Source organism: Mesoplodon mirus (assembly GCF_964341445.2).
Source record: "Mesoplodon mirus genome assembly, chromosome: 3".
Taxonomy (NCBI): domain Eukaryota; kingdom Metazoa; phylum Chordata; class Mammalia; order Artiodactyla; family Ziphiidae; genus Mesoplodon; species Mesoplodon mirus.
The window spans coordinates 4228043-4249950 of record NC_138978.1 but is presented as its reverse complement, the minus strand read 5'-3'; the positions used below and the strand labels follow the sequence as shown (position 1 = coordinate 4249950).

Here is a 21908-nt window from a genome sequence, read left to right as displayed (position 1 = left end):
GCTACTCAGAACACGTGGGTCACTGGCCCTTTGCAGGATCAAGAACTGACTCAACGTGGGGGAGGCACGTGGCCAGTCAACCAGCCTGGAAGCCGGGACCACACCCAGCTGTCCTGGCTGCTAGTCTGCGCCTCCACTTACCTCTCTTCCTGGCTTCCAGATGGGAGGCCCCCCCCTGCATGTAGCTCCGTCCTGTCGGCCCCTGGCTTTGGCCTCACTGGGCCCAGGGTCCTCCGAGGCTCCTCACGTTGCAGGCCTGGCCTGGGTGCTCTCGCTCACCTGGTTCACCTGTCCTTCTGGAGGTGCCGGGCCCAGGATCCTCTCTGACGCCCCATTTTCTGCCCTTCTCCCCCTCCCCGCCCCAGCTCACCTGTCTCACCCCGTCTCCCTTGATCTTTCAGACAAAATGGAAGCCCAGCTGGGCTACTTGGAAGAGAAGGAGCTGGGGGTGCAGAAGCCAAAGAAGCCCCCAGAAATCCAGGTATGGACGATGCAGGTGTCTGGGCCCCTGTGGGATGGGGGTGGGTCTGGGGACCTTCTCAGGCCTTGCCCAGGCAGCTGTCACTCAGGCCCCCTGGTTCCAAGTTCGAGCCTCTGTGTCTGGGGAGCGGGTTGCAAGCAAAAGCAGTGGGAGCCGGGAGAGTGCGTTCCAAGCCCAGCACCCCTTCCCTGCCTCCACTCCTGTTGAGGCTCCAGGCCCCGCAGCTCCCGAGTCTGTCCTCCCTAGGCCCTGCCAACTGCCCTGGACAGAGCGGAGGGTGAGGACAAGCACGAGAACTCGGATGGCAAGGAGAGGGCCCGCGAGGAGCGACTGGAGGAGATGGAGAAGGCCCAGCCCTCCCCAGAGCAGCTGCCGAAAGGTGCGGGCTTCCACCTTGAGGCAGTGTCAGGCCTGGGTCAGAGAAGAGCAGCCAGGCTGCTCCCTACCCCGTCTCTCCCTGGCCGGGTGGTGGGCTGTGCATTGCTCTGTCCTAGCACCATAGGTCCCAGGGTGAGGGGAGAGCCAGGGGCTCAGTTCTCTACATGTGGGCTTTAGCTTTTCCTGCTGTACAGTTTGGGGGTTATTGGGCTACATCTTTTATATTTTTTTAATAATTTTATTTATTTATTTTTGGCTACGTTGGGTCTTTGTTGCTGCGCGCGGGCTTTCTCCAGTTGCAACGAGCGGGGGCTGCTCTTCGTTGCAGTGCACGGGCTTCTCATTGCAGTGGCTTCTCTTGTTGTGGAGCGTGGGCTCTAGGGTGCACGGTCTTCAATAGTTGTGGCTCACGGGCTCTAGAGCACAGGCTCAGTAGTTGTGGCCCATGGGCTTTGTTGCTCGGCAGCATGTGGGATCTTCCCGGACCAGGGCTTGAACCCATGTCCCCTGCATTGGCAGGCGGATTCTTAACCACTGCGCCTCCAGGGAAGCCCGGGCTACATCTTTTTATTAATTATTTCTGAATCAGTGGCCTCGTGGTCTGAACACATGAGTCTGTATAATATTGTTTTTATATGATACTGTTGAAACCTGCTTTCTGGCTTAATGTGGTCAGATCTTGTAAATGCTTATGTGTGCTTGAAAAGAATGTTTGTCCTTTCATTGCTGGGTGTAAGGTTCTAAATATATGCATTAGATCATTATGCTGTTCAGATTTTTTAATATCCTTACTTATTTTTGGTTTGCTTTGATCAGTCACATCTGAGAGACTTGTGTTAAAATCTCTCACTGTGAGTGTGGGTTAGTCTCTGTCCTCGTAAGGCCAGATTTTGTTTCGTATAGTTTGGGATTGGGTTGTTAGGTGCATATTGGTTCAGGTTTTTTATAATTTTCTGGTGAAGTGTTTCTGTTTATTATGTAATAACCTTCTTATCCCTCCTGATACTTTTTGCTTTAAGGTTCATTTAGGCTGATTTGGATTGAGCTTATTTTTGCTTAGTATACACTTGGTGTATTTTTTTTTTTTTTCTTTTTGGCCATATTGTGCAGCATGCGGGATCTTAGTTCCCTGACCAGAGATTGATCCTGGGCCCCCTGCAGTGGAAGTGCAGAGTCCTAACCACTGGACCGCCAGGGAATTCCCATACTTGGTGTATTTTTTTCTATCCTTTTACTTAAAAGTATAAATAAAAACTTTATTGTGATAGAATTCACATTCCATACAGTTTACCCATTTAAAGTATATCATTCAGTAGTTTTTATATATTCACAGCATTGTAGAATCATCAGCACAATTAATTGTAGAACATTTTCATCATTCCAGAAAGAAACCCTATGCCCATTAGCCCATTTTCTCCTCCCCACAGCCTGTGGCAATCACTAATTTATTTTCTGTCTCTTTGGATTTGCCTGCTCTGGACATTTCATATAAATGGAATCATAAAATATATGCCTTTTTATGTGTGACTTCTTTCACTAAGCATAGTGTTTTCAAGGCTCATCAGTTTTGTACCACGTATTGGAACTTCATTCCTTTTTGCTGAATAACATTCTACTCTGTGGATAGACCATATTTTATTTTCCCATCCATCAGTTGATGGACTAACCCAACATCAGTTGGGTTATTTTGCCTTTTGGCTATTATGAATAATGCTGCTGTGAACATTTGTATATAGGTGTTTGTGTGGACATAGATTTCAGTTCTCTTGGGTATATACATAGGAGTGGAATTGTTGGATCGTACGGTAACTCTAATATTTTGAGGAACTGCCAGATTGTTTGCTACAGTGGCTACACCACTTTACATTCCCACCAGCAGTGTATAGTTTTCCAATTTCTCCACATCCTGGCCAACGCTTGTTATGATCTCTCTTTTTGATTATAACCATCCTAGTGGGGGAAAAGTCATAGCTCAAGTGGTTTTGATATTTGTATTTCCCTTCTGTGTAAAGATGTTGAGTATCTTTTCAAGTGTTATTAGCCATTTGTACATTTTTGCTGGAGAAATGTCTTTTCAGATCCTTTTGTCCATTTTTTAATTGGGTTATTTGTCTTTTTATTATTGCGTTATGAGTTCTTTATAATACATGTTCCACATCAGATATGGTGATTTGCAAGTATTTTCTTCCATTTCTTAATTTTTAATCTATCTGTATAATTAAGTTTTAGGTATATCTTTTGTAAACAGTATATGGTGGGATTTGTTGTTTTAAATCTAATCATAGAATCTCTACCTTTTAGCTGGCAAATTTAATCTTGTTACATTTATTGTAATAGCTAGGTATTTGGAGGAATTTCTACTCTTATTTTGTGCTTTATATCACCGTTGCCTTTTCTTCTTTTTTCTCCTGACATCTCTTGGATTGATCACATTTTCTTTCTATTTTCCCCCTTTCCCCTAGACTTCTTTGGAAGGTTTACAGTCAGTTCTATTTTGTACTCTTAAATTTTTAGCATGTCATCTCCTGAATACTATAAGGACTGTAGGCAACTTTAGCTCTGATGCACTCCCTTTTCATCTGCCATGTGCTGTTGCTTATTTCTAAAAGTTTTGTGTTTGCTTGTTTGTTCATTGTTGCTTTGTTCAGTGTCCTCCTTCCCAAAATACACCTTTCAATGGTGCTTTTAGCAAATTTCTGTGGATGGCAAATTCTCTCATTATGTGTTATTTTTCCTTTACATCTTACTGTATTTTTCTTGAATAATAGCAGAATTCGAGGTGGGATAGGGGTTTTCCCTCAGCACTTGAAGACGTTATTTCTTTTGTATTCTGGCTTCCATTGTGCTGAGAAGGCTGCTCTCAGGGTAATTGCTGCTCCTTTGTAGGAAACCTGCCTTTTCTATCTTTCCTAACACGGAAAGACCATTTGTAAGATACTCTGTTTGTCTTTGGTCATGTGCAATTTCACAACAATGAAATTTTTATTTATCCTGCTTATGACTGACTGTGATTCTGATTCTTTTTTTTTTTTTTTTTTTTTTATTGACTGTGATTCTTACAGCTGAGTGTTGTGTCTTCTATTGGTTATCGGCAGATTCTCAGTCACTCCCTCGCTGAATGTTATCTTTCCTCCCATTATGTTTATTTTCTCCTGGCATTCCTCTTACTCATCAATTCATTCCTTCACCCAACAAATACATAGTGAAGGCCTGCTGTGTGTTGGGGGCTGTCCTAGGCTCTGGGGACACAGACAGTGAACCAAAGCCAAAGCCTTCACATGGACTTTGTATTCTACTGGGGACCCAGGTGATCAGCAGTAAGCACAATTAGGTCTTGTTCAATAACAGACTCCAAATGCAATGAAGAAAAGAAAGCAGGTACAACGTTTGTGAAAGGGGGAGGCAGACGTGTCTTTCACATCTTTTACTTTTTTGTTTCCTGTTTCTCTGCAAGGCTTTTTGAGTCATCCTCAGATCTAGCTTCAGTTCCTACTTTCTTTTATACAGCTATTCATTTGTATTATTTTCTATGGTTGCAAAACAAATGATTACAAATTTAGCAGCATGAAGCAACACCCGTGTATTGGCTCACAGTTGCATGGGTCAGAAGTCTGGGGTGGTGTGGCGGGTTCCCTGCCAAGGGACTTGCAAGACTGAAGTCAAGGCATTGGCTGAGCCGAGTTCTCATCTGAAGGCTTGGGGGAAAATCTGCTTCCAAGCTCATTCTTGCTGTTGGCCGACTTCAGCTCCTTGAGGTTGGAGGACTGAGGCCTCCTTTGCTGGCTCTCAGCTGGGGGGCCATGCTTAGCACCTAGAAGCTGCCCACGTTGCTTGCCACGGGGCTCACTCCATCTTCAAGCCAGCAGTGGTGCACCAGTCCCCCTCAGGCTTCAGATCTCTGACATCCTTTTCTGTGACCATTCAGAGAAAACTCTGCTTTTAAAGGGCTGGTGTGATGAGGTCAGGCCCACCTGGATAATCTCCCTCTTTTAAGATCACCTGTGCCTCATTGCATGACCTTCTCAGGGGAGTAGAATCCATCACATTCACAGTCCTGATGACTATGTACAAGGCTTGTTCTCCAGGGCCAGGAAGTCGTGAGGATGTCTTAGAAATCTGCAAGGAGATGTCTAAAATGTTAGTGATTATGTATTTCATTTCTAGAAATTTTATCTGGCTTTTTCTACTTCCATTTTTTTTTTTTTTGATTTGTCTTTTCTTATGGATTCTCTTCCTTTTTTTTCTCTCTGTCTGGCTGTGGGTATTGTTTTCTGAGTTTCATTTGGGTGCATCTTCATCAGAGATTGTTTTATCCATGAGAACCCATGTCATTCCTGGGTAGCAGGAAATGTTTCACCTTCTATTTCCATGAAGCCCAGGGCCTAGTGGTCTCACTAGTGACTTGGCTGGTCTGGGACCAGTCTTTATGGCACAGTTCAGATTCCACAGCCTGCATGCCTTTGTGTTGGATTTGGACCCTCACTGGGGGCTTTCTGCCCCCTAGATTCCATGTGGGAGCCAGGCTTCCTCAGCTTGGCCATGAGCTGGCGGATGGAACTTTCCCTCTTTTGCAGAGAGCACAGTAGTTGGAGGGTGTTGGTTCATTGGTTTAATTCCAGTTCTCTGCATCTCTGGGGCTTGCGGCCTCATCCTTCCTGTCTGGTGTTGAGACACAGCTGGAGCCCCCCAGGCCTCTTCCTGGTATCCAGTCACCCTCTGCCCAGGCCCTCAGCATATGCTTCTCGAGCTTTGAGTTTCCATTCATTTATGGCACCTGGCAATTTCCTTTTCTTCTTGTGTGTGCACCCGTGGTTTTTTTTTTTTTTTTCTGTATGCGGGCCTCTCACTGTTGCAGCCTCTCCAGTTGCGGAGCACAGGCTCCGGACGCGCAGGCTCAGTGGCCATGGCTCACGGGCCCAGCCGCTCTGTGGCATGTGGGATCCTCCTGAACCAGGGCACGAACCCGTGTCCCCTGCATCAGCAGGCGGACTCAACCACTGCGCCACCAGGGAAGCCCCCGTGTGTTTTTTTAATGTGATAGATATTGCCTGACATTTCTGGGTGTCTGTAGGAGGGGTTTTGTGTTAACGAAGGCCTGACATGTTGCCAGAACTTTGAGCCCTCTGGTTATCATTGTGGTAGGGAGGGTTCGGAGATGGTGCCTTGAGAAGTTTGGGGGGAGGGTGCTGCCGGGATGGGTGGGTGGGGTGAGGTCCCGCCCCCACCCTGCCTCCCCAGAGAACCCTCCCTGATGGCACCTGTTGGACTTCTGAGTAAGATGATGGAGAGGATTCCTTGCATGGCTAAAGCACTGTTGGGAAGCCACCAGCCCGGAGTCTCCTCTGCCCTTCCGGACCCCTCCTCACTCTGTGAACACACTTTGTCTTGCAGAAGAAGTGCTTGCTGAGAAGGAGAAGATTCTGGACAAGCTGGAGCTGAGCTTGATTCACAGCAGAGGCGATGGCAGTGATTTCAGGCCAGGTTTGGGGCTCTTGCATGTGCTCTGTCCTGTGTCCCTTGGTCTCTTGAGGGAACCATCTGGAGCCTCTTGGGCCTCTTGCAGCCTCCTGGGTACCGTCCCCTTGGCCCCAGGCCCTGATCAGAGCTGCTGGGTGGGAGCCTGGACTCGCCAGCCCCTCAGGGGACAGACCCTCCACCTCCTTTCTCCTGACCCCTCCTGTGGCCCCGGCCACCACCAGGAGGAAGGAGAGCTGGTCATAGAGTTTGGCCTAGCGCATTTGGGGTTCAGCTGGCAGCCTGTGTCCTTCTAAGTGCTGGAATGTTCTGGAACAGTCGTCCCCAGATCACAGTCCCAAGGCGGCACTGCCCTCCTTCAACATAAGCTGCATTTTCACAGTCCCCCGCATCCCCCCTGTCCCCAGGTGGTCCTGCCTTGGTGGAGGGACACTCAGGCTTGGAGCAGCCCTCCCTGCTCAGGATGGAGAGAGGGGGCTGCTGGCTTGTCTGTTTCAAATCCCTTTGGGCAGTGAGCCCCTTGCAGGTGGGGAGATATGATTCCCGCTTGCCTTTGGGTCCCCAGTGCTTGGGGGAAAGAGGCCCCTGGGCAGTGCCTTTGGGATGGATAGATGAAGGTGGGTCTGTCCTCCCACAGATGACACCAAAGCCGAGGAGAAGGAGCCCATTGAAACACAGCAAAATGGTGACAAAGAGGAAGATGAGGAGGGGAAGAGGGAGGACAAGATCGGGAAGTTCAAGTTCATGTTCAACATTGCAGACGGGGGCTTCACAGGTACTGGGGTGGGGCCGTGGGCAGAGAGCTGTGCCTGTTTGTGTCGCAGGCTTCCTGATGGTGGGTCCCAGGAGTCCGGGCAGATGGTTATATTATACTAACGTGTGAATGGTTGACAAAAATCTGCAGCATAACCTTTCCTAGTAACACTGGAACACTGAACCTCTCGGGGTGGGGAGATGGCAGGTAGTGAGGGAGAGGCTTTCCTAGGCCCACCTCTGTGGGGGCTGGGGGGCACCTCATTCTGCTTCCCTTGGCTGGCTTCCCAGAGCTACACACACTGTGGCAAAACGAGGAACGTGCTGCTGTGTCCTCGGGGAAAATCTACGACATCTGGCACCGGCGCCACGACTACTGGCTGCTGGCAGGCATCGTGACGTATCCTTGGCCAAGCCGGGCTGGGCAGGACTGTGGTCTGTTCACCTGTGGACCTCAGGGAGGGGTGTGGGGCTTGTGGGGTGAGGAGTCAGGGGCTGGTGCTCCTAACCAGGTGCCAGGGACCCTTTCCTGGTGACGATGACAGTGACCGTGATTGTAACGGTAGCTTGTCCCTTTTTTTTTTTTTTTTTTGCGGTACGCGGGCCTCTCAGTGCCGTGGCCTCTCCCGTTGCGGAGCACAGGCTCTGGAAGCGCAGGCTCAGCGGCCATGGCTCACAGGCCCAGCCGCTCTGCGGCATGTGGGATCCTCCCGGACCGAGGCACGAACCCGTGTCCCCTGCATCGGCAGGCAGACTCTCAACCACTGTGCCACCAGGGAAGCCCAGCTTGTCCCTTTATACTCAATACTCCATCCTCACAGCAGCCTTCCCAAAGGGTCACTACTATTATTCCCGTTACACAGAGGAGGAAACGGGTGCTCAGAGAGGCCAAGTGACTTGCTCAGGGACACACAGCCCTTCCATCTGACTCCACAACCAATGCTCCTAATTCCTACCTGATACAGACCTCACCTCCTCCCCCTGATGACACCTGAAGGGTGCTTCACCATTTAGGAAGGCTTTCATTCATTCATTCATTCTTCAATTCCATCTTTACTGATCACCTGTCTTGTGCCAGGCACGGAGGATGCAGCCATGAACACAACAGCCCCAAATCTCTGTCTACCCGGAGCTCACATCCTACTGGGGGGAGATGGCGAACGGTATAAGTTAGCAAAGTGTGGGGTTCAAGGAACATGATAAAGGGAGGATGGGCAAAGGGAGCTTTGTGGGTGGGGTTTGCCTGTAATGTGGAAAGGTGAGAGAAGGCGACATTGAGTACAGACTTCCCAGAGACAAGGAGAGGGCCACACAGCTACCCGGGGGGAGCCACCCAGCAAAGCCGGCCTTCATGACGGCCTGGAGTGGGGCTGGTTATTATAACGAGAGGTGGAAAGTTGTAGATCAGGGGTCGGCAGACCTTTCCTGGGAGGGGCCGGGGAGTGGATATTTCAGGCTTTGCAGAGGACTCCTCCAGTCTGCCATGGTAGCAGAAGTAGCCACAATACGTTAACCAACAAGTGTGGCCGTGTTCCAATAAAACTTTATTTACAAAAACAGGCTGTGGGCCGGATTTGGCCTGTGGACCCAGTCGTGGAGGTTAAGATGCTTGCAGCCAGCCTGCCTGGGTTTGAATCCTGACTCTACCCCTCACTGACTGTGGGACTTTGGGCAAGAAAACTGCGTTGTGTTTCTTTGTTCCCTCTGAAGGCTCCAGCGGAGGCCCCTTCCTTGCCTGTCCCCAGCTCCTGGTGGCGGCTGTCAGTCCTTGGCGTCCCTTGGCTTACAGCTGCACCATTCCAGTCTCTGCCTCTGTTGTCACCTACATGGCCTTCTTACCTGGGTGTCTCTCTGTGTCCAAATTTTCTCCTCTTACAAGGACATCAGTCACTGGATTAGCGCCCACTCTCTCCCAGGATGACCCCTTCTTTTTTTTTTTTGCGGTATGCGGGCCTCTCACTGTTGTGGGGCCTCTCCCGTTGCGGAGCACAGGCTCCGGACGCGCAGGCTCAGCAGCCATGGCTCGCGGGCCCAGCCGCTCTGCGGCATGTGGGATCCTCCCGGACCGGGGCACAAACCCGTGTCCCCTGCATCGGCAGGCAGACTCTCAACCACTGCGCCACCAGGGAAGCCCGGATGACCCCTTCTTAATCTGATTACACCTGGAAATAACCTATTTCCAAATAGGGTCACAGCCACAGGTGCTGGGGGTTAGGACTCGGATGTTTCCATCCTCTGGGTTTTGGGGATGAAGGAGTTTATCTGATGAAGCCTCGGTGCCATGTCTGGCCTCCTTGGGGCCCCTGTCGGTGTCCACTGATTGTCAAGTCACCCTTATCCACGTGTTCATCTTGCAGCCAAGTTTAATGACTGTTTGGAGAGCACAAAGCCAGGGCGCCAAACCCCAGGCTGGTCTCCCGCCCCCCCACCCCGTGGCCAGGTTTGCCCTTAACGGTGCCCCACCCAGGCACGGCTATGCCCGTTGGCAGGACATCCAGAATGACCCGAGATACATGATCCTCAACGAGCCCTTCAAGTCCGAGATCCACAAGGGCAACTACCTGGAGATGAAGAACAAGTTCCTGGCCCGCAGGTTCAAGGTCAGTCCTTGGCAGGGCCAGAGGCTGGGGGCGGGGTGCTGCGAGAGGGCAGGTTACATGAAGGTCTGGGGCAAAGAAATGAGCAAGCAGCAACCCCCCCCTCCCGGTATATCTGGATGCGGGCCAGACTGTCCAGGAAAGGGAGTCATTTAGTCCGTCAACGAACAGGTGCTGGGTCCTTGCTCTGGGCCAGGCCCCACTGGGCGAGTGTCCCTGCCCTGGGTGGTGGGTGCAGAGAACTCAGCTTGGCACGGGCTCTAAGGGGTGGCCCAGAGGGTGGACAGCCGGGTGAGGGTGTGTGTCCTTCCCTGCTTTCCGCCAGAGCCTTGGCCTGCGGGGGTGGGTGCTGGCGGAGGGGGGCCAGGCCAGCGCTCAGTCCCTCCCCTCCCCCCGCCCCCTCAGCTGCTGGAGCAGGCGCTGGTCATCGAGGAGCAACTCCGGAGGGCCGCGTACCTCAACATGACCCAGGACCCCAACCACCCCGCCATGGCCCTCAATGCCCGCCTGGCCGAGGTGGAGTGCCTTGCCGAGAGTCACCAGCACCTGTCCAAGGAGTCCCTCGCCGGGAACAAGCCTGCCAACGCCGTCCTGCACAAGGGTGAGCGAGCCTGCTCCCTGGAGGGGGGCCCGCCTGCCTTGCTCCTGCCCAGCGGCTCCTGCCCCCCAGGTGGGGGCGTGGGGCTGGGGACAGGACGTCAGAGGGGACAGGCTGTCATCCAGCCTCTGCTCTTACCTGTGGGGAAAGCGAGGCCTTTGCTTTTCTAGCCTTTTGCGGAAGCTCAGCGCCGTGCAGGCCCTGGATGGGGGGTAGGTGACATAGAAGACTATTAAGTTGTACAAGCTCGTTTATCGAGCCTTGACAATATGTTTCTTTTTTTATTTAATATTTTTTTAGTGAGAGGAGAGGACCTCTAGAGGAGAGGACCTTTTTAAAATTAAAAAAAATTTTTTTTATTGGAGTGTAGTTGGTTTACAGTGTTGTGTTAGTTTCAGGTGTACAGCAAAGTGGATCAGTTGTCCATATACATATGTCCACTCTCTTTTAGACCCTTTTTCCACACAGGTCATTTCAGAGTATAGAGTAGAGTTCCCTGTGCTGTACAGTAGGTCCTTGTTAGTTTTCTGTGTTTTATGTAGTCGTGTGTATGTGTCAGTCCCAGTCTCCCAACTTATGACAATATGCTTTAAATACGTTCTCTCTTTAATTCTTGTAATATCTTTAAGTGGTGAGGTTTCTCATCCCATTTTAAAGTCGGTGCTCGGGGAGGTGAAGTGGTTGCCCAAGGTGTCCCGGGATTCACATCTTTGACCCTCGTGCTCCAGATCCTGAGGAAGTTCCCAGGCTGCTTAGAGGGAGGGGGTGAGCCAAGCTCACGTGAGGGTCCCTGGACTCTGAGGTCCCCGCTGCCTGGGAGAAGTTTCCTGAGGCTGCTCTGTCTTGGGCACGGACCCTGTCCCCCGCGGTGGCCAGCGCTGCAGGCCTCCCCGGGAGCCAGGAGGCTGGCTGAGGGCCCGGAGGGAAGCCCAGCGTTGGGTCGGGGTTCCTGGCTGTCACCTCTGCAGCCCTCGGGCTGGGAGAAGCTGTTGGGAAAACCGGGCTCTTGTCCAGCAGCCGGCGGGGCTCTGCTTGGCTGGCTGGGAGGGCCGGGTGAAGGGCGCCCCCTGGTGTCCGCTGCGCGGGTGCAGTAACAGCGACACAGCCTGGTAGCTAAGTGCCCGCCTGGGTGCCGCGCCCCGCGCCTCCCCTTCCCTCCCCAGTCCTGAACCAGCTGGAGGAGCTGCTGAGCGACATGAAGGCGGATGTGACGCGCCTGCCCTCCATGCTGTCCCGCATCCCCCCGGTGGCCGCCCGTCTCCAGATGTCAGAGCGCAGCATCCTGAGCCGCCTGACCAACCGAGCCGGGGACCCCACCATTCAGCAGGTCAGGGCCGGCCTGCGCCCCGGCCCCAGCCCCCCACGCACGTCCTGGGCGCCCTGGGTGGGGGCTCGGGCCGGCGCGGGACTTGGACCTTTAAACCTGAGTCCTTGCCTCCAGGGCGCTTTCGGCTCTTCCCAGATGTACAGCAACAACTTTGGGCCCAACTTCCGGGGCCCTGGACCGGGAGGGATTGTCAACTACAACCAGATGCCCCTGGGGCCCTATGTGACCGGTAGGTGCCCGTCTGCTTCCGGGCGGCATGGGCAGGGGCGCCCGCGGGGCCCCAGCCGGCCCCCCGCCTCCCCAGGCAAGCCGAGCTTTCCTCTCTTTGCCGCAGATATCTAGCCGTCCCCGAGATTTCCCTCTGCTGCCGGGCTCGTTTCCAGTGGAGGTGAGGCCGCTCGTGGGCGCTGCGCCGTCCCTTGTCCCTCCTTGGCTTGGCGAGTCAGGCCAGGCCAGTACACGCCCTGGTCCCTGTGCTTCTTCATGGCCCTGGGGCCTCGCCCCTCCACGCTCGGGGACTGTCTTGGGGCCTGTGTGTCTTCCTAGGCTTCCAGACGCTTCCCCCGGGAGCCTGGGGGGGCAGCACACGGCAGGGTGGGTGCAGGTCTGTGTGCCGGTGTGTTGGTGTGCGTGCGTGAGCCCGGCAGTGAGTCAGGGACCGTTGCCCCCAGCCTGGAACCCTGACTCCACTGTTGTGCCTGCGCTTTCCTGCCGGGTGGTGGACGCCCTGGGACGTCACCTCCCCCCAACCCCTGCCCAGGACTGGGAGGGTGGCTCAGCGTGTGTGCGGCTCAGTGTTACCAGCTGGGAGAGGGTTTTAGTCCTGAGAAACCACCAGTCCGCTGTGGCCTCCTCTGCCCCGCTGACAGCGCCCGCTAAGCTGTGTGTCCCATCAGAACCTCGGCTTTGGTGCGGAGGCTCGGGGGCGGGGCTGTTCCGGACAGGCTGCTCCTTGGGGGCCCCGCCGCCTCCACTCCCCGGTGTGGCCGTGGCTCGAGGCTGGGAGGTCTGGGCTGTGGGACCCCCTGCTGTCAGTTGGCCACGACAGGTCGTAGTGGGTGATCTAGGGTGTTGGGTGCCACCCCCGTGGGGACCCGAGCGCCCAGCTATGTGACCTGTGATCTGCCTCTTGCAGCCGCGCCTGCCGGGCGCCCTGCCCGACCCCCGCAGGAGAGAAAAGCTGCCACCTTTCTAGAGCCACGCCACCCGAGGACAGAAAGGGAAATGGAGAAATGCCACCTCGTGGGGACAAGGCCGCCTGAGCCCAGAAGTGCCACCCAAGTGCTCCCACACCACCCGGGACGCACCCCTCGGCCACCTCTGCCAGGACGACTTCCTAGAAGAGATTTCATTTCTTTGTACATCTTTTGCACTTTCCTGTTGAAGACTTGAACAAGTTTGTCTTGATAAAAGTTGAGTGACGCGTGGAGGAGTCTGACTTGCAGCACGTATGTCTCTCTCTGCCGACGGGTTCCAGACCTGAAGGGAAGCTCCTGGGAGCCCAGAGGCCGCCCACAGACTTGGCCTGGCTGAGGAGGGTGAGGTGTCTGCCCCCATCCCCCCATCCCGTCTGCACCATGCTCCAGCCCCTTGCCCAGGAGGCCCCCCGGTGCTAGGTGGGTCAGGACTGGGGAACTGGCCGGCCTGAGGGTAGAGACCTGGCTGACGCCCAGGTCAGGCCAGGCCGCTTCCTGTAAGGCTGGAGACCACTAAGTATGTGCTGTCTCCGTGGGACAGGTGTCTGTCCCTGGCCCAGCCTGTCTCACAGGCCCTGGACTCTGTCGTCACCAGCGGAGGGTCTGTGGCCCCTGCCCTGTGTGGCAGGTCACTTGTTCCCCGGAGGGAAGGGGAGGGCAGAGCCTGCAGGTGTTGGCCTGGGGGCTGCGGGAGCCTTTGTCTCAGGCCTCCATGGGAAGGGGTGTGCCCTCCCTCTGCCGGGGTGGGGCTAGCGTTCCAGCAGGGAGGGTCACAGCAGTGCTGAGGGGGGCCCAGGAGCCCCTGGTCCTGCCCTGTGCCCTGGGAGGCCCATCAACCCCACCTCCAGGTACACTCCCCACGCGATCTCCTGGCCGCAGATGTGGAGAAACCAGGCCACACGCTGGAGCCTGGACTTATCCCCCCCTCTACTCTTGTCCCTGGAGAGGCCTTGATCTGGGCACTTGCCATCTGGGATGGGCCACGACTGCCCTCGCTGTGTTCTCGGAAGGCTTGGGGAAAGCTTGGAGGCAGGGGACTGGCCCCAGTGACCTCTGCAGTCTTCCCAGCTGGAGCACCCCCAGCTTCCTGCCTTGTTTCCTGCCAGTAACACCCCACTGTGGTGGTACGCTGTGATGGCCCCAGTTCGGAGGGGAGGAACCGGCCAGGGCCTGGGCCTGTCTGTGTCTGACGTTCCCTCTGGCGCAGCCTGGAAGGGAATTCCGAGCCTTGAGCAGGGAGGGGCCTTCCTGGCGTGGAGCCCTGGGCGCAGAACCCTGTTTGAGAGAGAGACAAGCTGGGCCTGGGGGTGGAGGCACCAGGGAGGTTCTGTTCTGCTCCCTGGCCAGGACTGGGGCCAGGATTTGGGGGTGTCTTGGGGACACGGCCACTGGCCAGCCCTCCCAGAGCCCAGATGTCCTCAACTGTAAATGGTTCTCCCTGAACCCCTAGAGGGCTGGACCCCCAAGGCCCCTGCCATCTCCAGGCTGGCCAACCCTGGCATTGCTGGTGGGAGGAGTGGGGGGGGCACAGGTGTCCAGGACACATGTGAAGGCCTTCCAGGCCTCCCGGAAGGGTGGGGTCATTCCTGTCCCCTATGGTTTATCCAGTGCCATGTGTACACGCATGGTCCTCTGACCCGTGCCCCCCTGCAGAGGTTCCGGCTCAGGCCACGGGCAGCGTGACCACCAGGAGCCCCCGCCACGGGGCCCTGTGACTCTGCCCTCTCAAGCAGGCAGTCAGCCTGCCAGACTGGCTGGCCTGGTGGGGAACACAGTGGATGGGTCCTGAACGTCAGGTCAGGGGGCACATGGTAGAGGACAGGGGTCTGTGTTGTCCCCACTGCGTCACTCCAAGGGCAGGTGGTCCTTCCCCTGCCAGCCCTTGATCCCCAGCAAGCTTCCCTCTGCCCTTCCGTTTCTGCTCCTTCCCAGGCCTCCGCCCTTTTCCTTTACCAGCCAGAGCCAGGCACCCACGGATGGCCTGGCCCCCGGCACTGCCTGGTCCAGGAAGGGCTCAGCTCTCCAAGACCAGCACCTGGGAGGCCTGGGAGGGGGTGCTGTGGACAGCTGGGGAGTGGGTTTCTGGCTGACTGGTTTTGGAGAGGAAAAAGGATCTTAAGAATGTTTTCTTCTTGGTTTATCAAGTTATCTCCTGCCGGAAGTTGTAGTGGTGGGGAGGGGGCGTCGGCCACCCACGGTCTTCGGCATCTTCAGGCTGGGTTTGGTTTTTGCCGCGGGCAGAAGGAGAGTGGTCATGTGCAAGCGGAAGCCAAAAGTGCCAGCCCGCATTTTTGTTTCCAGCCCCCTTATTATTTAGACCAGTGCTGAGTAGGCTTTCTCTTGAACCATCTTGGGGCCACAGTCTCGGAAGGCGTGGCCGGCCGGGCTCCTGGGTGACCAGGGGAGTTTGGGCTGGACTGACTGTGTCCGGGGGTCCCCTTGCACACGCCCACCACGGAAGCACATCCTGAGACGTCCTGTGCAAGGGGGCCCTCCCTGCAAGCCGCCTTCAGAAGCTCCTTTGTTTTCTGCAAGTGATGACCATGGTCCTGTTCTGCTGGTACCACGACTCGTGCAGCCACCTGCCCTCCTGCTGGTTGGGCGTCCCTTCCCAGGGTCCTCTGGGGACTCCCTGGCCCAGGTCAGGGGCTGGCTGAGTCTTGCCCCAGGGACACCTGTAGCCCTTGCTGCCAGGTGTTGGGTCCCAGGGATGCTGAGGGCCTGAGGGGATCGTGTAGAGGGTAGGCTCGGGGACTTCTGGAGTGTGCCCAGAGTGGGGTGGCAGGAAGGAGCTTGACTGGGAGGCGGGGGCTGAGGTCTTGGCCCAGCCACGGTCCAGGGTCCCCCCTCCGTACCTGCAGCTGTCCTGTGCCGACCACTATCTCTGTCGAGGAAGCTGGCTCCCGCCCCATTTTATATTTCTGGAAGTTTACAGTCGTGGTGCATCAGCCCAAAGTCATTGGCTTGTGTTTTGGGATTTTTTTCTTAGTTTTCAGATTTTTTTTAAACAAAGTATTTTTTTAGGTGTGATAACCCAGAAAGGGCCCGTTGGGTGTGTGTGTGTGTCCTGAACCCCCGATATTGAGCTGGGAGCCTGAGCCTCCCATGGCTCCTCTGTGCCTGGGGTTGAGGGGAGGGGTCCACCCCCCTGCCCGTGCATCGGTGCGTGGGAGGATAAGGGAGCAGACGCCTGCACCCAGGCCGGCATCTGGCCCAGCTGAGAGGGGCCGGCCCCTTGCCTGGTAGAGCCCCCAGCTGGCGAAGGGGCCGGGGCGCTGGGGCAAGTCGGGACGGTCCCAGCCAGGCAGCCGGAGCTGGAGGCTGAGCCCCTGTGTGTAGTCACCTGTCCGGTCCTCGGGAGGATGTGTAGCAGGCTCGACAAAGACTGTAACCGACCCGGTTCCCTTTACTTTGTACTCTGTGTATGTCTTGGTTTTCTGTGTTTTAATAAATCCTTTGGGAAAGGATTGGATCAAAGAGTGTTTTCCTAGCTTCTCACTGATCTAGGATGGGGGTGGCCGGGGAAGGATGTGAGGGGGATGTCATCTAAAGCCACCTCCCACCTGAGGAGACACAGCCCCATGAGGCTGAAAGGCTCGCTGGGAAGGGGGCGCCCCAAAAAGGGGTGTTCAGGGGTGGTGCCCGGCCCTCCCACCTGCCCCCTGAAACAGCACTGCTCAGAGGAGCACTGAGCCCCCAGAGACGGCCCACAGGCCTCCCTGGACCCTGACCTCTCTGTCCCCAGGCGGGTCCAGCAGCCTCTCACCAACTTCCATCCCTGAATCACTTGGGAGAGAAGGGGTCTTGGTGCCCGATATTTGGTTGTTTTTTTTTTGTGGTACGCGGGCCTCTCAGTGCCGTGGCCTTTCCCGTCGCGGAGCACAGGCTCCGGACGCGCAGGCTCAGTGGCCATGGCTCACGGGCCCAGCCGCTCCGCGGCATGTGGGATCTTCCCGGACCGGGGCACGAACCCGTGTCCCCTGCATCGGCAGGCCGACTCTCAACCACTGCGCCACCAGGGAAGCCCTCGGTGCCCAATCTTTGCCTCTCCCCCAGGGCCCCTTTCTCCCAACCTCTGCTCAGCTCCGGTTGGCTGGCCTCTGCAGGGGGCAGCCTCCTCCCCCTCCCACTGCCCTTGGCCCAGCCCTGACCCCGAGGACCCCGCAAAGGAGGGGAGCAGACCCTGACGGGCGTGGGTTTTATTTTGTCCATAAATACGGCGCTGCGTCTCCACTGAGTGTCATTTGGAAGTGCATACGGCATCTCTGCCTGTGTAGGGGATGCAGTGAGCTGAGGAGCCACAGTCATTAAAATAAAGGCGGGGAGAGAAAAATAGCACATTATTTACATGACCGGAGAGAACAGAAGACAGAGCAAGCCCCCCTCTCGTCCTCGGGACCTTGAATTTGCCGTAGATTCAGGGTGAAAAATGCTGGGGGCTCTGTGTGTCATTAGCAAGGAAGACTGGTCCTGCCCTGACCCAGACTGGGCCTTCATCCCGTGTGGGGCACTGCCAGGTGGACCCCTGGGGGCAAACTCTGCTTCAAGGGGAGGGTGAGAGGCTGGCTGGCAGCTGGGGCGCTTGGCGGGCTTCCTCTCAAGCAGGTGGGGTGCGGCTGGCTGGTCTGAAACCCATGCCGGGCGGGGCCCAGGCTGCCCCTCCAGGGCCTGCCTCGGCCCGGCTCTTCTGTTTCTAGGCTCTGACCACCCCTGGGCCCCACTCCACTGTTTCCCCACTCCAGCACTCCCCAAGTCGGGGGACCCTCCCTCAGGAAGCAGGGTGGCATCCCTCCACACCCACTTGCAGGGGGGATACAGAACCAGGCCGTGGATGGTGCCCCAGGGCCGGGAAGCTGCTTGGGTCTTTGCGCTGGGCATTTAGGCCTTGGTAGAGCTCAACCCTGGGGGCCCTTGCCTCCCTCCGTCTGGGAAACATGCAGCCAGTGGGCTCAGCCTTCCCAGGTGTGGCTCATGGGGTGGGGGGGGGCAGTCCCGACCTCGGCCCCGATTGCACACCCTGGTCCCTCTTCCTGCAGTGGGTGGGCAGGGTGACAGCTGTGTGGAGGGGGCCCAGCCATCTCGCCAATGAGCGGCCGGTAACGTGGCCCCTGAGCACGGCCAGCTGCTGGGACTGCCCGGCCCGGAGCACTTGGTCCCCGCCAGGATGGGCCTGGGATGAAAGCCGCCCCACTGCAGTGTCCTGTCCTCAGAGCCAGATCCCACTGTGTGATGGTGGGGAGTGGCTGGGGATTCTGCTGGACAGGCTTGTCCCCTCCCCCACACCCACAGGCTGAAGCGTGCAAGGGACTTGGTGAAGAGGACCCCCAGGGGCCTGGTCTACAAAAAGGGAGAAGGTTCTAGACTCCAGGGCCAGCACAAAGGTCAGGAGTGGAGGAGGGTCGTCCCCCCCCACTTTTGTGGCTTTCTTAAAGCCAGTTTCCCAGGCCTCGGCTCAGCCAGGACTGGATGGCGGCCCCTCTGAGAGTAATGGCAGAGAGGGGCCTCTCTGAAGGGCAAAGCGGGATGGGCTGTGTCTGCCCAGGGGCACGAGGGCCCGTATTCGGTGGGCTGGGGCGTCTGCAGAGCCTGGCCCCCAACTCCCACCTGCCACGGCCAGCAAAGGCTGGGTGCCGCTCAGGACTATGGGGGCTGCGGCTCCTGGCGGCCGGCCCGCCTCCCCGCCTCCATCCCTGCAGCCCCAGGCCCGGCTGCAAAGGGGCTGACACTTGTGAATGTCCCGCCCTCCCTCCCTGTCCCACATCTGTTCCAGGCTTGGGGGGAGGGGAGGCTGGTGTGGACAGGAATGACCGACCCCAGCCATCCCTCCGTCTTCGTGGGCTGTGTGGAGGTGTCCTGGGGGTGGCACTGCTGCCCTGGTTACAAGCTCTGAGCACCCAAGACACAGCACCTCACCCCACCTGGTCTGAGGCCTCGCAGGGGACACTGCTCCACGGGGAGGCTCCCGGGGTCTTTTCCTAGACCGCGGGGGCTGCTGCTGGCTGGCCCCCAGGCCCCAGGCACGCAGCACAGAAAACCCCAGGGACTCTCCCTCGTTGAAAGGGTCCCAGCACGTTCTCTCTGCAGACCCCAAGGCCACCACCCTCGGGGCACAGCAGAGGCTGGCTACCTGGTGTGTGCTCAGCAGCCACAGTCCAGCTGAGCACGTATGACCTCAGGGCCTTCTGGGGCGAGGACAGAGGGGCGGAGGGCTGGGCGCCTGGCAGGGAGGGAGGGCCTGGGGGGCCCTGGAGGGAGCCCTGGACTGGAGCCCAGGCACTGGGGCTCATCAACTGTTTGCGTGGAGGAAGCCGGGGGGGCGAGGAGCTTGAAATCAGAGCCCCCCAACTTTTTGTGGGTCCCAAACTGAAGGGCGAATCTCCCTGGATCCCTGCCCCTGGCAGCAAGGTGTGTGTGTGGGGGTCAAGGGGCAGCTCGGAAGGCCCCTCGGAGACACACTGGGGCGGGTGGTTGGGAGAAGGGGCTGGGGGAAGAATCCGAGGTCGGGCCCGAGGAAAGTACCTGGAGCCCCTGGCAAGAGGGGGAATGAGGGAGACCCCAGAGGGAGGCCTGCCCTGACCAGGGCCCCACCGAGGGGCCACAGGAAGAGGCAGACCCGGCTTCCTCTTCCCTTCCCCAATGCCGGATGGGGTTCCCGGCAGAGGAGAGGCCAGCTCTGCCTGCCCCCAGGCCCCAGCTGGTCTTGGCCTGGCCCGGACTTGAGTCTCTGAGACGGCCCGTGGCTGGGCGAAAACATGGTGGTTTCTTGGAGGAGGAGCAGAGACGGCAGGCTTGGGCGGGACCGCACGAGTGCCTTCGAATCCCTGCCGACTCCCTGACACGGACCCGACATCGGTCCTGCGAAGCAGCGGGTGGTGTGTGGCAGCGACTTCTGCGATCTTTTCCCGGTGACATCTTGATGTGTTGTTTTGTTTTTGAAGCAAACCACACTCTTGACTTGGCTTCAAAATAGCTTAAGCGAGCTAACAGAGAGGCTAGGAGGGAAACGGAAACCGTCCAGGCAAACGGCCGGGGGCTTCTTAGGATCTGTAGTCCTTTTTGCTGTAGGGTTTATTGCCCAAAATGCTATCGATCTCATGGATAATGGAAGACGACAGTTTTGGAAGGACCTGTGTGCAAAGATGGGAGCTATTCAGAATCTACCACCAAGACTGGCCTGGCCTGCAGGTGAGGTGGGGTGTAATGGAGCACGGCCCTATGGGGCCTTCCTGGAGCACAGCTCCACCCCTCCACCCCACAACGTCCTACGCCAGCCTGTTATCTGTAGAAGAACTTTAAGCCCAAGAATAAATTTAATCGGAGAAGTGAGAAAATGCAAAAGCAAAGAAAAGCAGTCAAACGGGACAAAATAATAACGGTTTAGCCATTAAACAAAGTCAAGGACTTTTAGTCCCTCTGCAAGGGCTATAGGTCATATTCTGAGCCATGTCCTTTGAGCTGTTTTGCAGCTACTGAAACCCCCACCAGGTGTAAAAAGTAACCACATGATGACCAGACTGTAGCCATGAAATAAGCTGCTCCATCCTGCACAATTCCAAGAACTGGCCTCAGGGAAATGGGAACAAACTGACCCTGGAGTTGAAGATTAACTGTACTTAAAACAATCAGGTGGCCCTGCTCAGATGACCACATGACCAATTTCAAGATGACCGTCAGACCTAACTGTGCTGCTCTGTACATAGCCTCCTCCCTCTGCCCACAAAGCACCCCTGAAACTCCCCTTTAAAAGCTCTTGCCCCCTGATCGACACCGGGAAATTGGATCTTTGGGACGTGAGTCCAGCTTCTCCCAGGATCGCCAGCTTCCTCAATAAAGCTACCTTTCCTTTTACCCAACACTTGTCTCTCAGTATTGGATTTTTCTTTTTTTTGGCCGCGCCGTGCAGCTTGGGGGATCTTAGTTCCCCAGCCAGGGATAGAGCCCGTGCCCCCTGCAGTGGAACGGCAGAGTCCTAACCGCTGGACCTCCAGGGAAGTCTCAGTACTTGGATTCTTGAGTGACGAGCAGCTGAACCTGAGTTCTGTAACAGGGAGACATTCTTCCCGCCGCCCGCTGGCCCCAGACTGTCCTGCTCTCATTGCATGCGGCTCCTGAAGCAGATGGGGGCCATGCTGCTTCTGTATTCCAGAAGGTTTGGGGCAGAGGGAACCTGCCCTGGTCTAAGCTCTGCCCCTCAAATGGAAGGACAGCGACGGCATAAAATGCAGATTCCAGGACCAGAACACCTGATAATCCACACCCCCAAACTGCTTTTTCCAGCCGTCTTGACCTCAGTCAACAGCAACATCCCCCTTCCAGGTGACAAACCCCAGGGGCTGTCTGACCTGCTATCCTGCACCCTCACAGCCAGTCTGTCAGCCAGTCCTGTTGGTCCATCTTCCAGAACATCCAGATGATCCAACCAGCTGTCCATCTGCACCACGGCCATCCCTTGCCCCAACACCGACATCACTTCCCAGCAATCTCCGTGCTTCCCTTCTCCCCAAACTCTTTCCTCCACTCAGCAGCCAAAGAGCGACAGGGAGCCTTTGAAAATCTAAGTTGGACCCTGCCCCTCCTCGGCTCCCACCTCACTGGACCATTGCCGAAGTCCTGAGAGGGCATGCAGTGGCCCGTGGGTCTGCCCCCACGCCGAGCTCATCTCCCGCCCCTGCCCCTTTGCTCTGGGCCCTCTGGCCTCATTGCTGTCCTGGGCTCATGCCCACCCTGCACCTTCGCATCAGCCTGGAGCGTTCTTCCCCTGAGTATTTGCACTGCCCACTCCTCATCCTTCAAGCCTTTGCTCACAAGTCACTTTGTCAACAAGCCTACCCTCCAGCCCCCTTCAACCTGGGTCCACGGCTCCCCCCTCCCCGCCCCTGCTGGATACCCCCGACCTTGCTCCAGGTTTCTTTTTCCAGAGTCCTTATCACCCTCCGACACATATTCTAATCTTATTTCTCGCATTTAGTGTTTTCCGTCTGTTCCAGCTAGAAAGCCAGCTCTTGGAGAGCAAGGCTTTTTGGTGGTTCACTGCTGTAGCCCAGGTGCCTTGAACAGTGTCCGGTATGTAGTAGGTGCTCAATAAGTACGTGCTGGACAGATG

At 56.4% G+C, this 21908-nt stretch overlaps 2 protein-coding genes across 5 annotated transcripts in view; one reads left to right on the top strand and one right to left on the bottom strand.

Moving 5' to 3' along the window:
* Nucleotides 1-16252, top strand: part of CHD5 (chromodomain helicase DNA binding protein 5) — a 66028-nt gene extending 49776 nt beyond the window's left edge. The window contains exons 32-42 of one of the 2 annotated variants that reach the window (XM_082612288.1): nucleotides 402-481; nucleotides 728-860; nucleotides 6251-6340; nucleotides 6972-7109; nucleotides 7379-7487; nucleotides 9555-9687; nucleotides 10090-10285; nucleotides 11446-11609; nucleotides 11724-11838; nucleotides 11944-11997; nucleotides 12745-12771. In XM_082612288.1, the coding sequence (XP_082468414.1) occupies nucleotides 402-481; nucleotides 728-860; nucleotides 6251-6340; nucleotides 6972-7109; nucleotides 7379-7487; nucleotides 9555-9687; nucleotides 10090-10285; nucleotides 11446-11609; nucleotides 11724-11838; nucleotides 11944-11951 (1166 nt within the window). In that variant the 3' untranslated portion in view covers nucleotides 11952-11997; nucleotides 12745-12771. Of the gene's footprint in view, nucleotides 1-401; nucleotides 482-727; nucleotides 861-6250; nucleotides 6341-6971; nucleotides 7110-7378; nucleotides 7488-9554; nucleotides 9688-10089; nucleotides 10286-11445; nucleotides 11610-11723; nucleotides 11839-11943; nucleotides 11998-12744 lie in introns of both variants that reach the window. The other variant, XM_082612289.1, reaches the window with a different exon arrangement.
* Nucleotides 16253-16989: 737 nt separating this feature from the next.
* Nucleotides 16990-21908, bottom strand: part of KCNAB2 (potassium voltage-gated channel subfamily A regulatory beta subunit 2) — a 98175-nt gene continuing 93256 nt past the window's right edge. For all 3 annotated transcript variants that reach the window (XM_082616338.1, XM_082616339.1, XM_082616340.1), the window contains one exon: nucleotides 16990-19932. In XM_082616338.1, coding sequence (XP_082472464.1) covers nucleotides 19843-19932 — 90 coding nt within the window. In that variant the 3' untranslated portion in view covers nucleotides 16990-19842. The remainder of the gene's footprint in view (nucleotides 19933-21908) is intronic.